The sequence below is a fragment of the Malus domestica genome, chromosome 03 (assembly GCF_042453785.1).
Source record: "Malus domestica chromosome 03, GDT2T_hap1".
Taxonomy (NCBI): Eukaryota; Viridiplantae; Streptophyta; class Magnoliopsida; order Rosales; family Rosaceae; genus Malus; species Malus domestica.
Genome location: NC_091663.1, coordinates 14,142,614 through 14,167,941, shown reverse-complemented (window position 1 = coordinate 14,167,941; position 25,328 = coordinate 14,142,614). Strand labels below are relative to the sequence as shown.

The following is a 25,328-nucleotide window of genomic DNA, read 5'->3' as shown; positions in this document are numbered from 1 at the left end:
TTAGTGGGAAAAGGCTTTGTTGTTGTTGTTGTTGTCTGTAGGCCATCTCCGTGTTAAGCATTTAAAATAATTGGAGTTGGGAATATCCATACTCCTTGTCCAAAATATTTGATTACACTGTATATCCATACTCCTTGTACAAAATATTTGATGAGCCGTCACCTGTCATCATACAGTCTAACTAAAACTAATGTATGGACCTGTATCCTCAATAGCATTGCAATAACTGTGCAGGAAAAGGTTGGAGTCCTTGAAGCAGGGAATGGAGACCAGGAAAATGGACTAAGCTAGCGGGGCATTTGACCACGGTAATATGGGTTTTCCGGTCAAGTTTCATGCTGCATTTGTGGTTGATGTGGGTCTGGCTAATATTTGTATCATGTACTCAGTTTCTAAGGATTCATATTTGTCAGAAACTCGTGTGCTCTTGAATGATTGTTCAATAATGTACTTCGAAAAACCATAATGAAGATGTGAATGGCCAGCGGCCGAGCGCAGATTAGTGAGCATCTTGAATGTTACTTGAAATTAATTGTTAGATTGCGACATAAAAGTTAGGCTTAATTGTTTTGCTCACTGGAGGGGCTATCATTTGAACCTCACTTTCCCACCTAAACTTACTCAACTCCGCCAACTTAACTTCCGAGCCTAACATTACCAATAAACGTAAAGTTTGCTGACGCGGCGTGAGTGGCCCCCTTTTTGCTTACATGTGATCTTAGTTGGCGACACAATGGACAAACGAGTATTGAAAAACTCTCTACACAACTGGAATCCTAGATTTACCAACAAAGGAAAAGAACTTTGCACCAACGGAGGAAATTGTTAGTTCTAAGTCAGACATTTGAAGCACGCAATAACGTAGAGAAAATAGCTTGAATGAAGGCTAGGCATGGGTTAAGAAAGATGTATAGTGATTAGTGGGTGAGAACTAAATTTGGAATTCAACATTATTTTGCCCATATACAGTGTAATCAATTGCACATTTTATGTACAAGTGCAAGGGTAGTGTTCCCTTCATCCTATTGGTTGTGGCATTTGACCTCAACATAAATTACTTGCACATATTGCAGTACAAATCGATAGCTTTAGTACCTCGCTGCATGCCGATCATTTCTGTCACACATTTCTGATCATCTTCAAACTATGAGAAATATTGGCTGCCCCCTTAAAGAGTTGCTCACTTCTAAAATCCATTCAGTGCACTCTTGGAGAAGTTGAAATTTCTGATGAATGGCAATCATCCAAATTAACTCCATCTGGGTACGAAATTCAGTTGCGTTTTGCCTGCACTTATATGAGCCAGCGCATACACATTGCTCTGCTAAGCGTGCAGCTTTCACTTGGTGACACCTGAGGCATTCGAGATCTTGTAGGTGGTAAAGACGCTCTCTCTGCCGCACAATCTGAAGAAGGGCGTTCTCCATTACCTCTTTGTCATAAAGCTGCCCGCATTGTGGTACACAGCAACGCCACTCCCCAGCTAGAAGAGCTGAGTCACGGCACAAGTCCAGGTCTCTACAATCGTTGCAGTAGCTGTCAATAAGGAAAAAAGAAAGGTAGATATCAAGCAGCTTGAAAATTTTGATGTTAACTAGATCCAAGAAATTAAAGCAAACTCAGAAAGATGTTAAAAGTCTCAAATTTATAAATGGGGGACAGTCAAGAACCACCATCTAACTGGATGTGTTTCCTCAAAACAATACCAGCAACCATTCGACCAAAAAACAAAATGGCAACTACCAATACCATTTGACTCAAGACATCATCACATTCATGCGATCCTCTGTGCTCGAAAATGCATGATCCCTAAGAAACCTTATTGAGTGCAATCTGTAAATTACAATAGGCCATTGCTTTTTTACTTTTATACCTGCAAATGACATTTGGTAAAGTGAAGGTTGGGCCGGGATCATGAAACTCTGCTTCGGGGGCAAACTCCCTCACACGTACAATCTTCAACAGATTCTTTCTCATTACCTGAAGAGAAAGGACACAAAGTGAACGTTACTTCACTTGCACAGACGATTTAAAGATCAAAAGGAAATCTACAACAACAGATAAAAAAAATTGCTTCCCTCACATGTTCAGATATACATTTGGTTCCAAGTGAGACTGCAATGTGTGACTTAGTAGCTAAATGGATGGCAAACTAATCAGTGAAAGGGGGTGCAAATAGAGTTTCCCTATAATTAAAGCATCCAATTTTGTACAAATATAATTAAGACTACACAGCATATGATTCAGTAGAGCAGATAATACCAAAACATCATGGACAACATTTTGGTCAATTGAGAAAACACCGCAGACGTGCTTGATGAACTCCAGTGCTGCATCCCCTCGGTGGATATTACCAGCAATTTGTGGCAGCTCAAGAGATGTACCATGGTCATTCTCTGATTTTTTCAGTTCCTTCATATGAAGCATGGTATCATGAACAATTCCCAAAAGTTTATCTGTAAAATATGAGCCGATCTGTGGAACATAAATCGGAACTAATCAGACCTTAGACAGTAAACCAATAAGCTGCACAACTTTTTTCAAAATAATGTCATCATTCATACCTGTCCTTTAAGGAAATCTATCATATGAGACTCAAAAGTCTCAGCATCTGCTACATTGATTGATGGCGTGCAAATGCTGTCACTCTGTAAAGATGTTCTAACTGCTGCCTGCTTCTGTGCATAATCCCAGGGAATATACAGATACTGAGAGACAATATAAACAAAGTGGTCCTGCAAAATGAAACCTGGATATTAACCAACCACAATCTCAAGATATACTGCTTGAATTGAAACCTGGAGTATGATTATAACAATTTTTTGGTCGGTCAGCATGTATACTAGGGAAAACTAATTATTTCTCAGTAACCAACCTGAATTTTCTTGGGCAAGTATTCAGCGATATTCCAGCTTGATACAATATCCATTTGAGCTTCACCATGCATGCTTCCATCAGCTCCAACCGGAATTCCACCATAGTTAAACTATCATAGAAAGCCATGATGACTCAGACCAAAATGAAAAGACAAAGAAAGGCATGGTGAACACAAAAAGGTTCCAACTTATTAGTTCAACCAGTAAATGCATAAATGTCACACTTTAAAATCCACTAGTATCTTTATGCTTTCCTAGTAATTTATTCAATATTTATCTTCCAAAATGACACAATGTATGAGGTGTTTGCAGACCCCGCAAAAATTAAGTGACATTTATGGCGGAATTGAAAATCATCTATTAGTGTATCATTAAAAACTTATGTACATTAAGGAAGAATATGTCCTTATTCAAAAAATGAAGGGAGCATCTCCTGTAGCAGTAGCCCCACAATGCATTTGAAAATTTTTAATTGCCTTAATTTAGGTCCTTCAAGAGCCATCAAAGCAAAATACCAGCCACATCAGAAATTTCTTGGTCACATAATATTGTGCTGACAAATAGTGTGTCATGATGCTAACCAAATGATTAAACAATTTCTGGTTCATAATATTTTTCACATGGACCATCCTTGAAGGAGAATCTAAAAATTGGATAGGTTTGCCCATTCGATTGCATGATAGAGATATGATGTTTTTTATTTTTCTAAAATGCAAATATTGTCACTCGAATCTTCCTTGTACAAAACAAAAATTGACAGTTTTGCTCTTAATGAGAGAGAGAGAGAGAGAGAGAGAGAGAGAGAGGACCTGATCCATGAAAAGCAAAGAATGCCAGAAGTGTAGTGGTTCAAGCTCTATCCACTCAAATAGTTCTCTACATTTCAATCACAAGGAATTACAACAAGAAAGATGAAGTATACCAAGAAATGTATACTTGGCAGACAATCTGACATCATAAATTGCTTATGCTACTAGATTGTGAATCTAAAGTCTGGACCATCGAATTGGTTGATTCTTAATTAAATCTGTGCTCTAGATTCACATTTGTCAAGAAAACATTACCCGAAATAAAAACCGAGAAAACAACTCCGAACTAATGTCTAATACCAACCTTGTTTGCAGAGTTTTAAGCAAGCTATCACAATACGCTTTGGCAGCTGATAGGTCAAGTTTTCCTGTGTCTATAATAACCTTGTAGAAATTCGCGAATATGATCTTGGCACCCAATTTGCGGAACTCAGTCATTAAAATTGCAAGCACCTTTTTCATGACCTATTAAAATTTAACAGCAAAAACAAACCATATACCCACTGATTAGGTCCTTTTTAAAACACAGACGGACTTGTATTCATTAAATCACCCAGCTTTAAGAAGAATAATAACTTTGACAAGACTTCTTAACTTTTGTGAAAAGGCATACAATATTTTGTAAACATTATCTAAACCATTACACCCTAATTCATACTATAACCTCTGTACAATGTAGCAAGGTTTGTAGCTCAAGTGGTTAAAAGAAATTACGTTTGCACCCAAGGTCCTGAGCTAAGTGTAACTTCCCTTTCCCCCATTTTTGCATGTTTAAAGGAAAAATATAATGTTGTAAAAAGTGGAAGTTATTTTGAAAACGATTTACCTTATGAAGTATGCGGTGAAGAGATGGATCATGAAGCTTAGACTGGGGGCTGCATTATGAAGGAACCAGCACATATATGAGTCAGAAATAGAGGAACAAGTAAACTAAGATGGGAACAATCCTTTTTTATTTTTTGAACAAATGATATTATCTACACTAAGGGGGTGGGGGAGTGGGCTAAGCCTCACAATGGGCTAGCAATAATGTGGTAAAATGGGAACAATCCTACATATTGAAAAAAAGAAAATTGAAAGCAATAATTATATTATTTTGATAGGAGGGGAAGTAGTAAATACATGAGACAGAAAAGGATGTATACTAAACAAGAGATGGAAACCTGCAAAGCCATCGATATAAATGTTGCAATAGTGCATCAGCGTACACATTTCCAGATGTAACTGCATTTGAAAGACACCTCTGAATCAACTGTTTCAGGACACGGAATGTAGGAGCACATGAGGTAGCTTCATCAAAGCCAACTTGTGCATCAAAAGTATGTACTCCGGAGTTCGCATCTGATTCAAATCCTAGCAAAGAACCTCCTTCCATTTCATTCACCTGGTTGCTTTTTAAAAGAGCATTTACAGCTAGATGATGTATCTACATGGAAACATCATGTGCTTTTTAGTACAACTGACTCGAATTACACAAACTTGGGATATAACGGATTGACAATATTTCAGAACCTTTAGCTCCACAGTGATCTTCCTATATGCTCCAGGGTAAGAAAAATTAAGTTCACAGACCTGTTTCATGAAAGCCACAAATAAGTAAGGAAACACGGAATCAAAATATTTGCTTCCTGAGAGACATTTAGTACTTGAATATTAGTTAAATACAATATTAGAAGGGATGGATCCCATTTTCTTTTCTTAACACCTTAATGCCCTTTTATATCTATTTTGAGACTAACCTCATCAGCAAAACATGAATCTTCTTCATTAATGCCTCCTAGATCTGGAATACCATCATCAGATATCCAAAGCACCTGTAAACTCAATATTCAAGATTCTACGGATGGGGAAAAGTTTCAAAGAACAACGAAAGCAGTTCAAAGACATGCATTATATAACCAAAATCCTCACGCTAGCATGTATTAGACAACCACTAGACTCCAAAAACTAACTAGCACTCTATCAACAGGGAATATATGTTAAACTAACACTCTCAAACTTGCACATGGAGAGACAGGTGCAACCACAGCCTGCACCTTAAAGTTAAAAAGAAAAAAGGAAAATTGAAAGTGGAATTGGATGCTTGAATCCAGAACCTCCGGCAAACCAAAGGTTTGATAGTACGTTATGATGGGATACCACAATATTAATTGCTTGAGAATAAATCAGTAACTTATATCAAACTGTCAAAGGATTTAAACCAATGATCTCATATTGGATACATCTACACTACAATGTTCCAGTGGAGAAGAATAGAGCCCAAATTTATTAGACCATCCAAATAACTTTAAAGAGCTTCAGTCTTACTGCTACAAAACCATGTAGTACGTTTGAAAACTTCAAGATAATGTATAAGATATTGGATCAAAAAAATACCTGTTGTTGATCACGTAGTGCTCTTGAAAAGAAGATATCTGCTGTATGTATAAGCCAGTCAAGTTCGAAATTTCCCAATGGAACCTGCCAAGATAAGTTTGAGAAATTTATTTATCCACTATAAACAAAGAAGTTAAGAGAAAACTAATTTCTTTTTTTTTTTTTTACAGAACTATAGTTATTACATGGGCATATCTTGAGAGTGAAATTCTCTCATTCAACCACTGAGGTGATGCAGCACAACGCTGCATTCCAATTTTTGCAGCCACTTGCTGCCACCCAAGAACCTGTATGAAGCAATAAAATGCTTTCAGTCCAATGCATATAAAAAATGCACTTGACGAGTGAATCTCTGTTAGATCGAATAAATTACCTGATAGAGACTATCACGAGCATTAGAGGGAATGCTCACACACGGAAAATCATCAAGAGCTCCTATACCTGACTTCATCATTTGAAAATTTGGGCATTCGATAACAGCAATTGTAGGTCCAGGATATTCATGTCTGCCAGACATCAAAACCACATAAGGAATTAACCAAGCTTCTATATAAAATTCCAGAATGCACTGCAAGAAAATTGGCAACCTACCCAGTCGAATGGCATATCAATAAAGCTCCAAGTAGAAATCATAAAATATAACGTCTAAACAATAGGTGAAAGATAAAATAACATATGCTTCGAACAATGAGAACTAACATACATTCTCTAACCAAGGAGCTTGCATGCAACTTAAATTGTAGTTCACCAATGTCTTATGGATCAACTATGAAGACATGTTTACACCCACATATATTGGTAAATTAGCAAGATTGTAATTGTAATTGAGAAATATTACTATCCATTTACTTTGAGCCCAATAAGAGCATCTCACAAATCTATAGATGCTGGAAAATCTATCCTTATGATCAGGCAGAAACTCTGATAGGATGCGATTATCGTGGAAAGCAATAAGATTTCTCCCTTCCCCTTAGATAGCCTCCTTGCAACAATGAAAATTCCTATGGAGTCAAACCTGTACTCATTAATCAAACGGTGCAAAACTGTTTCAGCATCCTTGACGAATCCAACATAGTCCACCTAAAATTAGCTCACAAGATAAAGAGGACGAATATAAGAGCCATTGAAAGTTAAAAATAATAATAACAATAATACAAAAACCAAGAAATCAGCAAATTTACCTTTATAATGATACCATTCCTAGGAGGTGGCTGAACTGATAATGTTTGGCAAGCATCACGAAATAATTTTTCCAGAAAAGATGGTGACAAATCTTTATTTTGATAAGGATTTACCACCACAACCTTTATTGTTGTTGATGAAGGAAAATAGGCAATATATATAGCTCGCCCTTCAGATGTGCTGACATTAATAAAATTAAATATTAATTGCTATATATTTTCTGAAGAAGATGAAAGCGCAGAATAGATATGGATTTGGAAGAGCAGACAAATTATGATCAAAAGGTATCAGGTCTGATTAGTCTGTGACTAATAAAATTAACATTAGTTGCTTATGATATGAGAAAACAAATTCAAAGGAAGCCGGAGTGCAACTAATAAAATAAAGGACTTCTGTAGTCTGTGACTAAGAGGCATTGACTTCTAATACTAGAAATTAATCCTATATGATACATGGAATGTCAATTATTGATCCATCTTTGAAAGCAGTAAAAAGAACTAAACAAAAATCCTCCAATGTATATCTTATTATTATTAATACTAACATTTTCTTCAATGTATTTCTATTAAAATAAAAAATCCAAATCCACAGGAGAAATTGGCTACTGTCTAAGGACCCTAGGATGGTCACTGGAATTTTCCAAAACTTCCTCAAGTTCTGCCTCTGATATGATACAGCAAATTAAGGTTATTAATGTGCCAGTGCCACTGATTCCAATATCAGATACATTTGTATGGGAAAACCTCCATGAGATGTTTTTACAGTCACCTGAACCAGTTCCCTCAACTGGATAAAACACCCAAAGCAATGGCTCCATTTATTTGTTTAAGAATGGAAAACGTAATCATTATTATTTTTTTGAACTGAGATAATGATTATGCGTGCAAAGAAAGTATAATCAAATGTGGACCAGAAATCCACAAAAAACTAGAAATTACAAACAGTCAGCCTAAAGAAAAAAAAAACCACTACAACAGGGTAAACGACAAATAAGCACATCTAAGAAACAGCAGAAAACAAACAATCGTCCCGAACTTAAAACAAAACAGTCCCCCAATCTACATAAATCAAATTAACTGTGAAGCTCCTAAAGTATGTTTGGTTGAAGACTCCCACAAAGGATTTAAATAAATTTTATAAAAGATAAAAACCTTGCTGTCCTTGAAGGTATAACAGTACAGCAAATAATAAATAACTCATATCAAATATCTAGAACATATTAAATATAGATAAATTAAGAATAAAATGTATAAGAGAATTTTCTTCGGGAACTTTAACGAAAAGCACCCGGTACTGTTCACTTTAACGAAAAACCACATTTTTACACTAAAAAGTCAATCCTGGTACTATTCATTTTACCCTTTATTTTGTCCTTATCATTAAAACTCAAAGTTTTCAAGCCCTTTTCATTAGTTTTCCTAAAACTAAATAAATGAGATCAAATAAAAATGCCTCCCATATTTAAAATAAATAACAAACACTAATGGAAGAAACAATGTATAAAATCGAGTGAAATATAAACACAGAAAAACTTATAGAAGTCCTTATTTCCAAAATGTAACATGCATTGCATTGGATGAGTGAAGTGGAATTTCTCTTTCTGAATTGAGAATGACACTTAATACAATTTTAACTAGAACTGTTATAATTTTATAATTCAAGTCTTGAAAGACTTAATTCAACCTCTCAGATCAGATATAGCAAACGATAACTTTTTATTTTATTGTTTTGAACTGTATAATCAATATGTAAAATAAACTCTCCTGGCCCCCTCCAACAAAAAATTGACAAGGAGGGAGTGGGTAGGTGGAGCTGCCTCGTTAGTGATATAGAAAGTATGTTATGGTACCAAGTGAAATCAGAATTTCAACATAGAAACATTGCTTCACAATATCATATAATCAAGAAACTGACTTACAATTAACCTATAAAAACTCACCTCTGATACAAGTAAAAGAAAGAGATGGATTGGTCCAGATATGAGCACTCTGTAGTTGTCTTCATGTGCAGTTCACTCACACTCCAACCATCTTGGACGTTTCTTTTCTTAGCAGTTTTATCCACTTTGCAAACACAACCAATCTGAATGATTGCATTGAACTCCAAGGGTACCTTTGTTTCATATATTCCCTGGACAAAAAAATTGAATTTCAATCAAACTGAAATCTATCAAGTGATATCACTATGACAGCTACCTCAAATGAATAGCCTTGAGTGTCATTGGTTGCCAAGAAGAGAGAATTCTAACTCAGAACTACAGAAGATAAATCTTAACAAACTTAGAAGGAAAAATCATAAAACTATTCAGAATTATAGAAGAGAAATCTTGACCAAATTTGGTTTTAATCAGACTGAAAGAAAATTGAGAACTTGAAGTCAATAACAAAGTAATCCACCACCGATCCCAAAATCATAAGCTTAAGAAAAAGTGAGAAGGGGATAGTTGATATGAAAATCATGTACTGACCTCAACTTCTGGATCGCCAAGAAGAGCTGCAAGCCTTTTTCTAATTGTCCTAAACTGACCCTCATCAATTGTAGCCTATTAATATTCGTACGGGAAAAAACGGATATTAAACCTCAGTAGAAAACAAGTAAAGAACCGCATTTTAGCAACCAGAAGTACCTCATATAGGTTGTAGATACGCCTTCCATGAGGAAGAGCCTTTTTGACATCCTTTACTGGAGGTATTTCTTCAGATATTTTATTAAATATTTTTTCAATAGGTGCCTTAGAATTAATGTAAAAAACTCTTGGAACAGTAACAGGGATCTTAAGCATGATTCCTTCAATAACCACCCAAGCGTAAAATTGGTCACCCTGAGAACTGGGCACTAGTTGTAATATCTGAAGCACAGAAATTAAGCAGTGATTAGGTAATTATCCAGGGATTTCCAGCCAAACTGATGAATCGAATGAGAAATACCTGCCAATGACAGCGTGTTAGGGCTTCTTCATGCCTCCTAAAATATGAATTCACACCTATTTTTCCCTGAGTTCCTTTCTTATTTCTACCACCACCAAGCAGCTCAATATTAGCATGGTGAGCAGACCTTGCGTCATTCAATCTGTCAAATTGGATGACAATTTTCCTAAATGTTACTTCGTCCACACCATTAAGAAAATATGATCTAAGCTCAATGTTAGTACAGCTCACACCTATGAACGCAAAATAACACATGATGTTTTCATTGGAAGATCTGGATCAAGGTGGAAAGAGTTAGGGCTGACAAGTACTATCACATTACCAAGGGTGATAACAGAGATGGCGAGGTTAAAGCTACCTTAAACTGAAATCAAGACAGAAATCATCTATCGGGTTGAAATTATAGTATCTGGTTCCCATCGAATTTTTAATGGTGGCATTCATACTTAAATCACACACTCATCCTCTTAAATGAGGCAACCAAGTGTAGTTTTTCTGAACCTCTTAGATCTTGGAAATTGATGGACTCTGAGATATGCAAACCTAGGAAGCTAATATGCAATAATATGACGGAAAAGAAGCACACACAAGAAACACAAAGAACTGTTATCAATGGTCGGCTAGCATTGCTTGCATCTCCGTTTGATCCCTGGGAAATCCAAAGCACTATGTAGAATTGCACAGATTACATGAACTTGTTGAAACCCTGGATAAAACTCCAAAATCCTGCTGCAGATTTTTCTCTCAAACTTTAGCTCTCAAACCCATGTATGACTAGATTATTAAACCTAGTAGAACTGGGGTAGTACTCCTTTCCTAAGTCGACTCCTAAACCAACTAGAAAAACAAAAGAACATAGGGTCGTAAAACCAATAGAAACGTTAGGCGCCAATTGTTTTTCCTGTTGGATTTTTTCTAATAAATGATTTTGGGGTGTGATATCCACACACCCCTTTTTACTTCTCACACACCCTTCTAATTTTCGGCCGTCGGATCGGATGAAATGAAGAAGATCAACGGACATAAATTAACAAGGGGTGTGTGAGAAGTAAAAAGGGGTGTGTGGATAGCACACCCCATGATTTTAATGAGCGAATCACTACACCAAGTCCAAGTATCTCCATAAATGATTGAATAGCATTACAACAAAACAGGTCTGACTTGGTTTCCATTGGTGAGCCACCTCAGAGCCAATGGAATTCTGAGGGTCCTTTGTATCACAAGTATCCCCTATAACAACCCCTCGAGACTGACAAACAGGATTTAACATTATGAGATCCAACAAATAATGATAAAATGAGGGAGCCCAAGTAAAGTAGCGATCAACATGCTAGATATAACTCAAAGCCTCAATGAACTGGGTGCATTCATATATGTAAAAATCATCATGGTTTGCACCTGAAAATAAGATAATTGACTTTACGTTTCTACTGTTAAGAAGATATGCATCTCATTCCAGGGAGGCATTAAGAAAATTTCTAGAAGTTTGTGAACCTTTAGCAGATGTCGATTTGCACTTGTAATCTCCCTAGGCTTTACACACATCTAATATGTAGGTAAAGACAAGAAAGTACCTTTGCTTTTTCCTCCTGTCAAGAGTATCTTTCCATTTTCTCTTCTTCGTTTCAAGCCAACCATGATAATCCACATTTCTATCAATGCACTGTAAAGGGACACCATTTTGCTCTTGATGCTCATTTTCTTTATTATTAGTTTGTTGTTGCTGTGAATCTATTTGGCAAGTTGTTTCAACTGAATTTTTCTTGCGATTGACTTCATAACAGCGAACAATTGGTCTGGGTCCATTTATGGAACTGTTTTTTTTGTTGAAGTCTTCCAAATCATCAACACTCTCTTGACCAAGCACATGACTAGAGTCAATAGCATCACTGCTCTTTTCTAGCATATGATCCCTGTTCAATGACTTGAAGATATCAATCAACTTGCGCTGGCGAAATTTGTCCTCCTTCTCACGAACCTTCTTATGCAGCCAATCAGGATGAGCTACTCTAGGAACTGGATTTGCAACCTGAAGAAAATTCAATTGATTCAAGTACAGTTACACAGAGAGAGAGAGAGAGAGAGAGAGAGGTTCAGAAGCAATAACCTTTTGCATTGCAGCTGGAATAGTGACAATTTTCTGAATTGCCGAACCAAGGCGTTGTTTGTAATAGGACCAGTCAATAATGGATCGAATGCCAACATCTGATGAAACCTTGCACCACTTCCGTACATAAAACTTCATAATTTCTGATAAGTTGAAAATACAATCTCTCTTTAGAATATTAACAAGAAAATGCAATAACAGAAATAATAGCAGAAGTTTTACCAGCATCTGTTTCAAATATTGCAACTGGAACAGCACGCTCACTAACAGGTGTGCCCTATTCAAGTTAACATCACAACAAACTTTTAGATTTGCATGACCAAGAGTTGAAAAGAGATTCAAAACCTAGTATAATCGTAATACCATTTGCTTTCTCCAAGTCATTAGAGAGATCTATCTATAATGGGAAAGAGAAGCATACAACCCTGAGTAAACCAAATTGAAAAGATAGTAAAAATTTCAAGGTTGCAAGAAAGCAAGTCCGTCCAAACTGAAGAGTACACAAAACCCTTGACTGAAAAAAGATCAAAATTACAATCAATTCAAAACTTTCACCCAATTAAAATGAGTTTACTCTAAAAGGATATAAAAATGCTCACTCTCTCTCTCCATCTTCTCTTATTAAGATATTTGGGTAGTTGAATTTGATGAAATTACTGTTCCAGGTTGCCAATGTGCCACGAATTGGTGTGTGTGACCCAGTTCGGAATTTGGAGGAGGTGAGCAAATTGAGTAATTCAATAAGATATAAGTAATCTTAGATAATATTGAATTCCCTATCATTCATATTCTTTGTAAAGGTTAAGCTCCAAGAATTCAGGTGAAGATAAGGAAGTTAAGGAGACACGTCCTGACCCAATTGCATTCTCTTTCTTTCTTTCTTTTTGGTTCTCCTTTTTTATTTTTTGTTAAACAATACCTGAACTTAGGGCGTACTGTTACCCACCCCCAATGCATTAATAGCTGTTCTCTCAATTTCATGAACATGATTATCCAATGAAAGAAGTTTCCAACTTATGTACCTTTGGTTCACATGCAACTATATACTGGCAACGCAGTCCTTTCTCTTTGACCATCGTATCACCAAGAAAATCAGCAAGACGTCTTGCAGTGGTCACTGCACATGACTTTTGCTCTCCATAGTCTACTAAAGACTTGCTCATGGTGCTTGACTCTGATATATAATCCAGCAATTCACCGTCTGCAATATCCTTTCCTTGATTCTGAGAGAATGGAGGATAAAAAACATCACTTTAAACTACACATCTTTTTCATTCTTGAATTAATCAAACTATTAGCATCCTTGAGTAATACAATATAAAAAAGAAAGTCCCTCAGCACGTGCTGGGGAATGTTTCAACTTTTAAACAAAACTTTGAAGATTAAAGACAAAACACTAAGAGTTTACATACATCAAGGAGATCAAGCCAACGGTTGGCGACAGAAGCAACTGCGGAATAGCATTCCTCTAAAGTAGAACCGTGAAGGAACTTATCAAAAAGCTCAGCCTGAAAACAAGAAAGGTATTTCACATGTTGGCAATTACTAGCCTCATGATTTTTAAAAGCACAAATATGTAATACTAAGAAATTAAGCAATAGGAACATCCAAGCTATTACTTAAGTTCCACGGTAGAAGAGGTTTAACAATAAAGGTGTCAGTTTGATGACAAGGTAAGAATTGAAATGTTATTTGTTGCAGCTTTATCGGATGACTCATTTGAAGACCTCTTTTTTTTTTTTCCCTGTTTTTAATCGTCTCCTATGTATTCATAGAATGTTACAAGTAAAAGAGATACCTGGAAAACTTTGATGAGCTTCAGCTCACCCCTACGCTTGATCTCAAAACCTTTAAGTTCAGCAAGGGTCCCATCATCATTAAAAACAGCATATCGCTTCTTAATTAGAATGCCTTCTTCTTTAGAAGCAGGAAGAATCATTGCCTGCATGAGAGCAATAGTTTAGATTCAAATTACATGAAAAGGAAAAGTCAAAACAAAATAAAAACATACTACTCTGTGTTACCTTGTATGGTCCATCCACTTCAAATTCAATTGAACACTCACTATGAGTTGTGTAAGTATTCTTAAAAGGATCTGTAAGAGTCTGGCAAAAATGGTGGTAAGAAATTGGAAGAAATGCTATAGTTAAGCAAACAAGAGAAACCAAATTACATATTCTAAACATTTTGGCAGTGTCATTCACAACACAGCAAATATAATCAACATAGAACTATGTTCCAAGCTGACCTGGTATTGGTCATTTGTATTGTTTCTTGCCACATCAACGTTAAGCATTACACAGGGATATGAGATAGTCAGCTTCTTCTTCGTGTCTCTGAATATGAATTTCCCATATTAGTGAGCAACTTTGAAGGAACAATATAAAAACTTACCTAGTAGAAGGGAAACTAGCATCACAAATGAAATGACCAGAGAACGCCAAAACTATTTTTGTTTGAGTGCAATCAATGCTGGGTGCCATTATGGTATCCATATAACCAAGTGAATTAAGAAGAGAAAAATCATACTTTGTTTTGAATGTAAAGTTCTCTGGAAAAGATCCAGGAAGCGCACACCAGATACCATCTGTGTCTAACTCAAGAGGTTTTCCAATTTTCTCAACCAGCAAGCGAGCGTTTTGAATAATTTTGGCTCCGGTATATGTAACTACTCCAGCCATTTCCATAGAATACCATCTCGCACCCCTGAATTAACATACAAAAGCATCAGCAAATGATAACTAGAAGAGAAAACCAAGTTAAAAACAAATATGTCCTAAAAGAATACAAAATAGAAAAAGACATTCAACTCACTTGCGCATGACATATCCATAAAAGGAATTAAGTATACACTTATGTGCAAGTTGTAATGAATCGTAAAGCACTACCATATCCTGCAAACAATAATTAAAGCCAATAGAAACATGACACCAGTTTAAATTAAATAAGCTTTTTTTTAACGTAAAATTCCAAAAACAGAAAAGGAAAGAGGGGAGGGAGGGAGAGAGAGAGATAGGCTTAAGAATTTCATACTTGTGCTTCCTGGATTTTTATAGAATTTCCACTAGCCTTGGCTTCAGACAACTTCCCCTTCCAAATCTTATTAAGCCCTTTGTACTCATACCTTCTATCTCGAAAGCTTGAAAAAGATCAAAAGAACATAAAATTCAGCACAAAAGAGAAAAAGAGACATTTATAAAATCAATTATGTTTCAATATTTGAGTAGATTCGATATATTTCTGAAGGAGTTTTCTTCTTTGTTGTTAGTTTTTGAAAACGAAAATGGCTGCCCTTCATAAGATGCAAATAGAGTATTTAAAATATAACAAAATCAAGCTGATCACCTTCGAACTGTATCAACATAAAATGAATTTTCCCTCATGCAGATCCCTGCTTCCCGAACTTCACTGACTGGCTTGTCCACTACTCGTCTATACGCCTATCCAAAATTAAAATGTTAGGTATTACTTGGGAAAATATTGTGCAGTGTAAAGAATATACCTTCTGACAGTATTTTTTAAGGCGCTCTTTGAGCCTTGATTGTTGTTCCATTTTAGGCAACTCAAGAAAAGATTTTGACAGCTTGGAATTGCCGCCATCAACAAACTCAGACTCAATTTGCTTCTTCAAATGATAATAGTCACTGCAATTGTTCAAAATGATTTTCATACAGAATAATTAGTAACTCAGTTAAAAACCCAAAAGTATAGACAGGGGGAGAAGAAAAATAAAAGGAAAATATTAAAAGAAAATACCTTTTCTTTGCCATGAATATTTCTCCACGCCAAACCCATTCAAGGTTGCGAAGACATGTTTTACCTGGGCGATTGAAATCACAAGCAGTGCAAATCTCATCTGTAACTATTGATGATGGCTGGAAATAAACAACTGTCGTTACTATTTTACATTTATGGAATCTTCAAACATGCAAAAGGAACAGCTACAACAACAATCTGACAATGCAAATGGGAGAGAGTGCAATCTTGCTGACAATGGAGCTGGACTACTAAAAAAGGAACATTCTATATAGAAACAAGATAACCAGATATGAACAACCTAAATCAATGACCCTTTTAGTGGACGCTTTCCTACAGATGTTAAACTGAACAAAGATAGAAAGGCGTGAATCATATAAATGAGATACGAAATTGCTGAAAGTAATTTATTAACCAGCACACCTGAAGTCTGTTTGTCAAAATGATGTTGGGATACATTGCAGCAACATCCAGATGATAAATAAGGGGGCACTCTTCACGTATAGGTTCATCTCGCAACCCCACAAGCTACAAATAAGGAAAGGAAGTCACTAATGAGAAATTATTGAAAAGATATTATTACCACCCTAAGCATATCTCAATGAACATTCACTCTTGAAAACTAGGTGAACGACTGATTAGTAAAGGATTCAAATTCAGGGCAATAAAAAGCTAGGGGTATTCAATATCAAATCCAATCAAAATTTGATCCATTTCAATGAATTTCGCAGATTGGATTGGATCCCTGAAATCAAAACTTAACATGATTGTATTGGATGATGGATTTCCCTGTGAAATCCAACTCAATATAGTCTGCTACTTCCTTTGGTCTTAGACTCTTATAGGCTTTTGAAACAAAGAAATGATGGAGGTTTTGAGCCATATGATGGAACTAACTTGGGTATTAGAAAAAGCACTTTTCATTGGTTCTCAACCTTTATGTACACTTTATTATATTAAAATGAAAAATTGGATTGGATTTGATGATGAAAACCTTTTTGTGTTCCAATTAATTTCTGCTTGGTTAAAAAGCAGATGATCCCATTCAATGTCAATTGGATCAGATTGGATACGATCCTAAGCCTGAATAGGGTTGGATCCGTTTAAACAATTCACAGTAAAGATTGAAATTTAGAACCAATGAACACCCCCCCCCCCTATAGAAAGTTTATACCAATCACAGAAAAAACAGTTTTTTTTTTTGGACATGATATATCATATAAATGAAACTCACAGAACATATTTAGACATGTGTCCGGGCAACAGAATACAAGAATACAACATCTGCTGGAAGGAAAGAAAAAAAAGAATAGTACCTTTTCCAATATAGAACTCTTTACTTCTTCATAATTGGATACTGAATCAACGTCCATCTTACCCTCTACTCTTATAGCATATTGAAGATCTCGATCAAGATTGTTGATCAATTGCTGTAAACCAGAATTCCCAAACCGTATATTAAATACAAATGTATAATGTGTTTTTTAGCATTTGTAGTTGGTACCTTTTCTAGCATTACAAATGGCAATGGAAATCAAGAAAAAGCTATCCTACAAATAACTGTAGAAACAATCAATGACATTTCCTTACAAACTTTTTGCAAAAAATAAAAAATTGAGATTCAGACCATGATACACTCATATAAGCCAAAATTACAAGCGGAAAACACAGATTATGCACACTACAACCACCGAAAAACTGTTTGAATTATATACAATCCTTTGGATAAAAATGGAAAACTTCATACAGATGCGATTGCTTCCATAAACAACGTACCTAGAATTCCCCAAGTTTTCAAATGGAAATTAAACATTAAAATAATTTGCCACACACATTGATACATGGATTCTAAATGTAGTGCATCTAGGGTTTATTTACTCTTTTTTTTTTCGTATAAATTTCTCTTCCTTTAACATTTTCAGTTTAAAACGAAAGACTGTTTAGACTGATAGGTGATACTGAAACATGATTAGTGCAAAACATTCTAAGTTCCGCACGAGGCAAAAAGGGATAATGCAGTGAAGACTTAGCATGTGTTTCCACATTTTCCACTCCAGACATAGTTCAGATTAGATTGGTTCTAAGAAGTATATTGTATGCTAAATGTGTCGAGATATTCTGCCCTTCACCCCAATTGGGTTTTGATTATCATCTCGATAGTTTAACAAATTCTTTACTAGTGAATAAATAATGTGTAGCCACCTGTTTCCTGGAGAAAAATAGAAAGTTCAATTTCAATAAAGAGATATATTTGATTATTGTGCTCTGTAGACAAATCCAATATGGCTTCACAGAAAATGGCCAGTTTTTGGCACATAGCTGTTTCAGGTTCAGAAAATTGAGTCCATGAAAATAAAGCAAATTCAGTAGATGTCAATGTGGTTATGAATGCTATATAGAGCATAACAAACACAACAAAGATGAGCTTCTAGTCATGTAATGCATCAATTGTTAATACGAAATGATGTCAAACAAATGATAGTGCACAATGAAAATTAGAAATGATGGCAAACCAATCAATGAAACCAGAAATAGTAAAACAATGGAAAGAAATATTGGTACTGAATGATGAAAACATACCTCATAGGCAGACCCATCAAGCTTAAAGCTAGTTGGAATATCAGATCTAAAAACACCACTTTCAAGGCATTCAACATGGCCACCTATATAAGTCTCACTCTCTAAAAGGTGATTTTTATAGAACTTTTCGGGATCAGATTGATGTTTGTTAGGGCAGATAACATTTGCCTTGTATGCCTGCATAAAATGCAAAAATTTATTGTCGAAGAGAGATAAAGATAATAGCTGAAATATCAAAGATATTTTTTTTTTTGGGTAGAGAACTATAGAAAATTTGCTTGAAAAGGACATAGAATAGCACACCTGGACCATGAGAAGCATTTCACAAAGAGTTCCACTACCCTTGCGCAAAACCTCGTCCGGAGACATTGGAATAATAGTTGCGAGAGAGAAAATGAATGGATGCACATAAGTCATATACAAGTAATAAGTCGCAACGGCATCAGAAACAGAATAGGATGCCATCATCTGTGATTACATGTTCAACCAAATAGAAAAAGATTATGAGAAATATTCCTGTTACAAGAATGTGCAAAGGAAACACACTTCAATTGAGTATGTACATAGTCATACACACACATCCACCAGCATGTAATGGAAGGAAAAGATGAATACAAACTGGAAACCTAAAACAATCCCAAATCTTGTAGAAAATAATCAATAGATACCATCGTACCAATGCTCAAGCATCAGGGAATTTGATAATTTATCAGTCAGAAACTAAGAGTATGTCCATACAGAATTACAGATGCACACACCAACAATTTGATTAGTCAACGAATTTTGTTCAGTGAGTTTTTTTACACTTGTCCTGTCATCAGTATGCAACCCTTGACTGAGGACTGAATCTACAAAGAGACAAAAGAAGAACAATGCCAAGGTAATCAATGGACACTATCATGCAAGCTGCAATAGCATCTAGGGCACTTAATTTATTTTTTTCCAGCTCATATACATGTCACCATCGCCAATTATTCAACCTTTCCTATCTCAAATACACCATGCCAAAACATTCCTGAACAAAAACAAACAAACAAACAAACAAACAAACAAAAAAAATCATTTGCACTCATCCACACCTGAGGTTTCTCCTTTGCAAAGCGAACCATATCCTCAGGATTCACCTCCAGTGGATGATAACCTAACTTTGCCTTTGTAACAGCCTGAAATAAAATTTAAATTATACACAATCAAACTTTCAAGCCACATAACAAATACTTGGAAACAAATGAACATACTACTTTTTCATCTGGTTTACACAAGCATAATTGAAGTTCAAAGATTAATTCTTTTTATATCCTACAGAGTTATTATTTGTACTGGGCGGGAGCTGATTTCCAAATCCAAAGAAGATGGGGGACTGGGAATTGGAAATTTTCTGGTCAGAAACAGGGATCTTTTAGCTCAGTGGTTGTGTAGGTTCCTCCAAGAGAGGTGCTTTTAATGGCATTCTGTAATTTTGAGCAAACAGAGGTTCACCAATGGGTGGGACTCCAAGCCGTTGTGAGGGGCTCCAGCCGGTTCCCCTGGAATGATATTTCTGGTGGTTACAAGTTACAACTCTTTCTTGAGCTGCTGCGTATTTGTGTTGGGGAATGGTGAGGATATTAAATTCTGAAGGGACAAATGGAGGGGGGAGAATATATTCGTGGCCTTGTTTCCTATACCATATAATTTGTCCAGACATAGGAATCGGTTCACCTCAAGTATTGTTGTCTCTAAGAATGGTGTGCAGAAATGGGATTTGGAATTTAGGAGAAATTTGAATGATGCTAAAGCGGATGATTTGTCCTCAATGCTTTCTATCTTGAAGAAGAAAACAATGAGGTCAAATTGGACAATCATACCTTAAGGCCCTGGCTCCCCTGAGGAAGATAACTATCACGTTTGACCCATGCAAAACAGTCAAGATGGCAAGCAAATTTAGCTCGGCACTCCCCCTGATTCTTGTCACATTGAAATCCAACCTCCTGCAAGCTCAAGGGCAGGGGAGAGGTAAAATAGAAGAAATAATTAGCGGAAATCTGAAATGACAATACATAGGAAACACGAGAACAATGATAATATCAATGTCACACAAGCCCTTTATGTTGTGAAATTTGTCAATTGTAAAAAGCACTAGTATCTTAGATAATGAGGTTTTTGAGAGTTAATTCAAGATTTTCATGTCAGCATGATACCTGAAATAATTTAAACTGAGTGATGTTTAATTGTTTATCTACTATGTGTTGTTTATCTTTCTGTATTTAGTAGAAACGACAATGTGTGTGTTTGTCCATGCGTGTGATGTGAATACAGAAAGACAAACAACACAAGTGTAAAGAAGTTATAAGTACAATGTACATGATCCTGAATAAAATCAATAAGTAAAAAGCTTCATATACATGTCATAAACAGTTTATGTTTTAAATCTAAACATTAGCATCACGTAGAAAATTTCATGCAGAAAGCTTCTACCAAACTGTACCAATCTGATTGTGGTTCATGTATATACTTTTACATTAAAAGCACTGATAAATGAAAATAAATCAATCAGTATGACATTCATGTCCATAAGTTTTCTGATTGGACAGTAAAGGAGTTTTGCTAAAAGTTACAAGCCATAGCCCACTCCATTCTTTACAGAATATCAAAGAATAAGCAACTTCTGCAAGCACTGAAGATGAAAAATTTAAGTTCTAATGTCCTTGGTAATTATTTCAAATTTTCAGCCTAGAAATTTTGAATTCTATTGTTGTTTTGTTTAAGAAAATAACTCACAAAAGTAGCAACATACATCACTCAGTTTAAACCCATGATACGCGGCTCTGGTTTCCATGAAAGGCCAGTCGAAAAAATCACCATTGTATGTGACATAAATTCCAGGCTTCACCTCCCGCATATGGCAAAACCATTTTCCTAGAAGTTCTACCTGCAACAATGACCATACCATTTGCAATCATATCAATTGCAAAAATTACATGTAATTAGAATTGTAAAACCCCTTTATACAAACCAAACTAATTAAAATGACATTTAAGGGGAGGTAGGTGGGTGTTTCCATGGATACCAATACCTCATTCTTCACATTTGTCACCTTGAAAAACCCTTCAAATTCTGGTTTTGGAGTGTACTCCAAATCCTCTATATCATCCCCAACACACTGCAGATAACAAAGAAATTCAACCTATCATTACATACATCTAATGATATTTTTATTGGAATTTTAAACCTATCAACCTTCAAAGTTAAAACTTAATATCCCAACAGATTGCAGATAACAAGAAAATTAAGCGTATAACTACATACATATTAATTCTTTTTCCTTTTATAGGAAACTTAAACCTATCAACCCTTCAAAGTTCAAGCTTATTGCACCCATTTAAATTACAAGAACACAAAAAGAATAATGGTGCCTACAAAAACAGAAAATAATGTGTATGGTAGGAAAAGATAAGAGTGAAATTTTTTAATAAAAAAAAATGCAAAACCTTGACGGGAACTCTTTTTAAATAAGGATTTCTAAAATTATTTCATATCCTTGGCAAATGGGAACACAGACTGTTTGTTTAATAAAGTCGAAGATGATTAATTAAGCAGGTCCAAAACTGAGGATGTTAAAATGGAGTATCTAAACAGAAAAATATAGCAGCTGCAAACATTCCTTATGACTATGCACTCTTATTTGTGGCCACATATAAGAGGCATCCCAAATGCTAAACATGGACAAGGGAAGAAATTACTAAAAGGACGTGAATCTTACCTCTCTGTTAATAATCAAGTAACCTTGTCCGTCAACCATGTATGAAATCATCATTATTAAATCATATTCAGCATCTGGAAATTTCAAAGGTAGCTTCGTCGTCTCAATATCAAATGCACAGACATGAACTTCAGCACGCTGGAGAAGATCTGTCCTCATCTTAAGCACAGAGCCACTACTGGATACACTAACATCATACCACTGCCCACATCGTACATCTGAGTGGCAAGAAATTTGAAAAGGGATGAACTTCAGAAACTAAAGCAAACAAAAAAGTCAAGAAAGCAGCATGATGTAGAGTAAATCACCATTGTCAATGGCAAAGCGGACATGGTAAGGAACATCATATTCACGAAGATCAACAATACAATCTAAAAAATCTTGAGTCCTTTGTTCTCTACAAAACCAGCACCAAGAGGATCAGAAAACAAAACAAGCAGTTCAATTGAGCAGCAAGCCAAAAGCTACCAAAAGAAAATGGCAAGGTACCATTCTGACCAAATAAGGTATCTAAACAAAGTGAGCTCCACATCCAAAAGGAACAAGAATCAAGACAACATCACCTCACCGTTTCCCAATTAATATTGACTCATAAGCTTCTGCAGCATCAAATTTGGTGCGGTTTCTTTCGACGACATGCAGCAAGTCACTCTTGACGTTCATTAGTTGTTGAACATTATCAAACGACAGCTTTAGGTAGGACTTGCGAAGGCCAGACAAATGATTTTTCTGTGAAGTACAGAAACATATTAGAATACACACATTTGGAGATATATATGTGAAAGAAATAATGAAGCACCATAAGCTCTACAATAGCAGCATATATAGAAAAATTTGAATATCCAATCTAAGTTTTTGTATGCTGCATGCCTCAAATAAGTTAATGTTACAATGCACAAGAGGAGCCATATCATAGAAATTGTCTGTAAGAGTAGAAAAGTCCTAACATATTGAAAGACCGGAATTAAACAATTATCCGTTTACCTTGAAATACTTGCCAGCAATGGCATAGCAAAACAAAAGAACCAAACCAATACAACTAAATTCAATCAGCTGTAATCTCTTAGATGAGATAAAAAAATCCTCTTTTAGAACCAACAAAATTTATGCCCGAGGGCTTGAGGCGAGTGTTTGGAATAACTTCAAAAAGTGAAGTTGTTGAAAGATTAAGCCACCTATGCATATCAAGAAAGGAAGAAGTAAGACAGGGACATGTCAGCTTGGAAGTTTTAGAGTCCATGGTTTCCACATATGAATTGATCGTAAAAGCTTTGTTGAATTGAAAGAAAACAAATCGATCATGGATATCAATCACCATAAAATGGAAATTTTTTACAGAAAAGATAGACACTTATCATGAATACATAGTACTTCCAACTAGATAATGAATAGAAAATGATTTCAAAGTAGACAGAATGTCAAAATCGAACTCCCACTTGCCTAAGCAAAACATGCCTACGGTCTACCAGGCATAGGTCGATTCAACTCAAACTTGTCATAATTGAATGTCAAAATGTTATAAAAAGGGAAAATAAGTACCAAAGACTAATAAACTTGGTCAAGTTTTATAAGGTTGCTTACGAGATCAAGATCTTCTTTCTGCACTATTTGAACATCAGCAATTTGATTTTGATAACGCCGTCTCAAATATGCTTCAACGTCCATTTCCATTTTCTCCTAAAATGAAAAGGTCATCATCATTGTAAAGATAACAAATGATCGAAGAAACTTTGCAAAAGCAAACATATAAGTTTGGTAGAAACCTTTGTGGCTGCATAGAAATAAGGGCGAAACTTGTATTTTGACTTAAAAGTAGAACCATCCTGCAATTAAGTTAGAAAACAGCTAAGCGATTCGCCAAAACAATTAACCACCATAAAACATAACCAATTATACCAAAACTTCTTTACAGAACGTCTTACCTGAGAAACGAAATACAAATCGACACAACTATATACTTTACGGGTGTCTTGATCCTCCCAAGATGACTGCAAAATTACAAGGAAGCATCTATAATTCCCAAATGACAATACTTAAAGATAATTGAACTCAAATTTCCATCATGTGGTTGCACCAAATTAAAGTAAATAAGTAAAAACCGAGTAAGTGTAAATGAGCTTTTCAATTCATCCCATTTCCATAATCAAATCGCTTCGAAACAGAGCTTAAACCTTAAAAATTCCAAATTGAAACTTTCCCATTTACTATCTCAGCAACCACACAGACCCAAATAAAAAAAACAGATTTCTGAAATGGAAAGATCAAATGGGGCAAAATTCGACTGGTAGATAATCAACTTACGGTGGCGAAATTGAGCAACCAGCCGAGCCTGGTATCGCCTTCGGAGAACAGATCGAACCCTAGCTTGGACTCCAGCTCCTCCTCGGCGGTCCGCATGACCTTCTGCTTCCTGGGGACCCATGAGTCGCCACGGTCCCGCTTTCGGCTCTGGTAGCCGCTCATTGCTTTGGGCTGTTGAAATGGATATCCGTCTGAGATTTTGGGGGTTCAGACTTCTGAGAGACAAAAGCTGAGTGAGAGAGAGAGAGAAAGAGGAGGGTTTTGGAGGGATGAAAGCGTTTTCCCGCCCTTTGCACCTACTGTATTTATTTTTATTTTATTTCGGTTCAATGACGTAAGTAACCCTTAAGATAAGAAAATTTGTGAACAGTGCCACTCCATGATATTACGCTCAGAGATAAGTCGTGGGCAATAATACCCGTTTACACATTAATCCATTTTTTCTGCGGGACGTGGAAGATAAATAATTCAGATCGTTAAATTGGATATGGATTAAGCGTCGTAACTATTCTCTATTTTACATCTAAAGTACATATTTAAATTTCTAAATTAGATTCGATCTTGTTACAATAAATTATTTAACGACTTTTGTTCAGTGAAATTCAAACGTGTACATTTGATGTGCACGAGAGAAAGCCTCATATTTCTTGATTGATAAATGAAGTGGAGGAG

The 25,328-nt window shown here is 35.7% G+C and overlaps 1 protein-coding gene across 3 annotated transcripts; it reads right to left on the bottom strand.

Moving 5' to 3' along the window:
• Positions 1-897: 897 nt before the first annotated feature.
• Positions 898-24,942, bottom strand: LOC103424256 (DNA polymerase epsilon catalytic subunit A-like). 3 transcript variants are annotated; one of them, XM_070819016.1, is made up of 49 exons: positions 24,657-24,942; positions 24,278-24,343; positions 24,119-24,178; positions 23,937-24,032; positions 22,924-23,084; positions 22,664-22,752; positions 22,356-22,573; positions 21,669-21,755; positions 21,390-21,524; positions 20,461-20,583; positions 19,693-19,776; positions 18,917-19,081; positions 18,614-18,790; positions 17,350-17,463; positions 16,457-16,561; positions 16,034-16,152; positions 15,780-15,921; positions 15,623-15,717; positions 15,311-15,416; positions 15,092-15,171; positions 14,807-14,983; positions 14,526-14,613; positions 14,302-14,382; positions 14,076-14,219; positions 13,690-13,785; positions 13,300-13,500; positions 12,500-12,554; positions 12,278-12,420; positions 11,745-12,199; positions 10,171-10,312; positions 9,870-10,091; positions 9,711-9,785; positions 9,183-9,373; positions 7,243-7,423; positions 7,077-7,141; positions 6,435-6,567; positions 6,247-6,348; positions 6,062-6,145; positions 5,425-5,499; positions 5,198-5,257; positions 4,849-5,111; positions 4,512-4,560; positions 3,990-4,150; positions 3,686-3,752; positions 2,876-2,986; positions 2,565-2,735; positions 2,263-2,475; positions 1,874-1,980; positions 898-1,536 (listed from the first exon to the last, which is right to left on the bottom strand). In XM_070819016.1, the coding sequence occupies exons 1-49, from the start codon at positions 24,816-24,818 to the stop codon at positions 1,140-1,142; spliced, it is 6,693 nt and encodes a 2,230-aa protein (XP_070675117.1). In that variant the 5' UTR covers positions 24,819-24,942; the 3' UTR covers positions 898-1,139. The 3 variants fall into 3 exon arrangements, 2 of the variants coding, with proteins under 2 accessions (XP_070675117.1, XP_070675118.1); XR_011579279.1 differs by having other exon boundaries at positions 1,148-1,536; positions 2,084-2,475; XM_070819017.1 differs by lacking the exon at positions 6,247-6,348.
• Between the last annotated feature and the right edge of the window lie 386 nt (positions 24,943-25,328).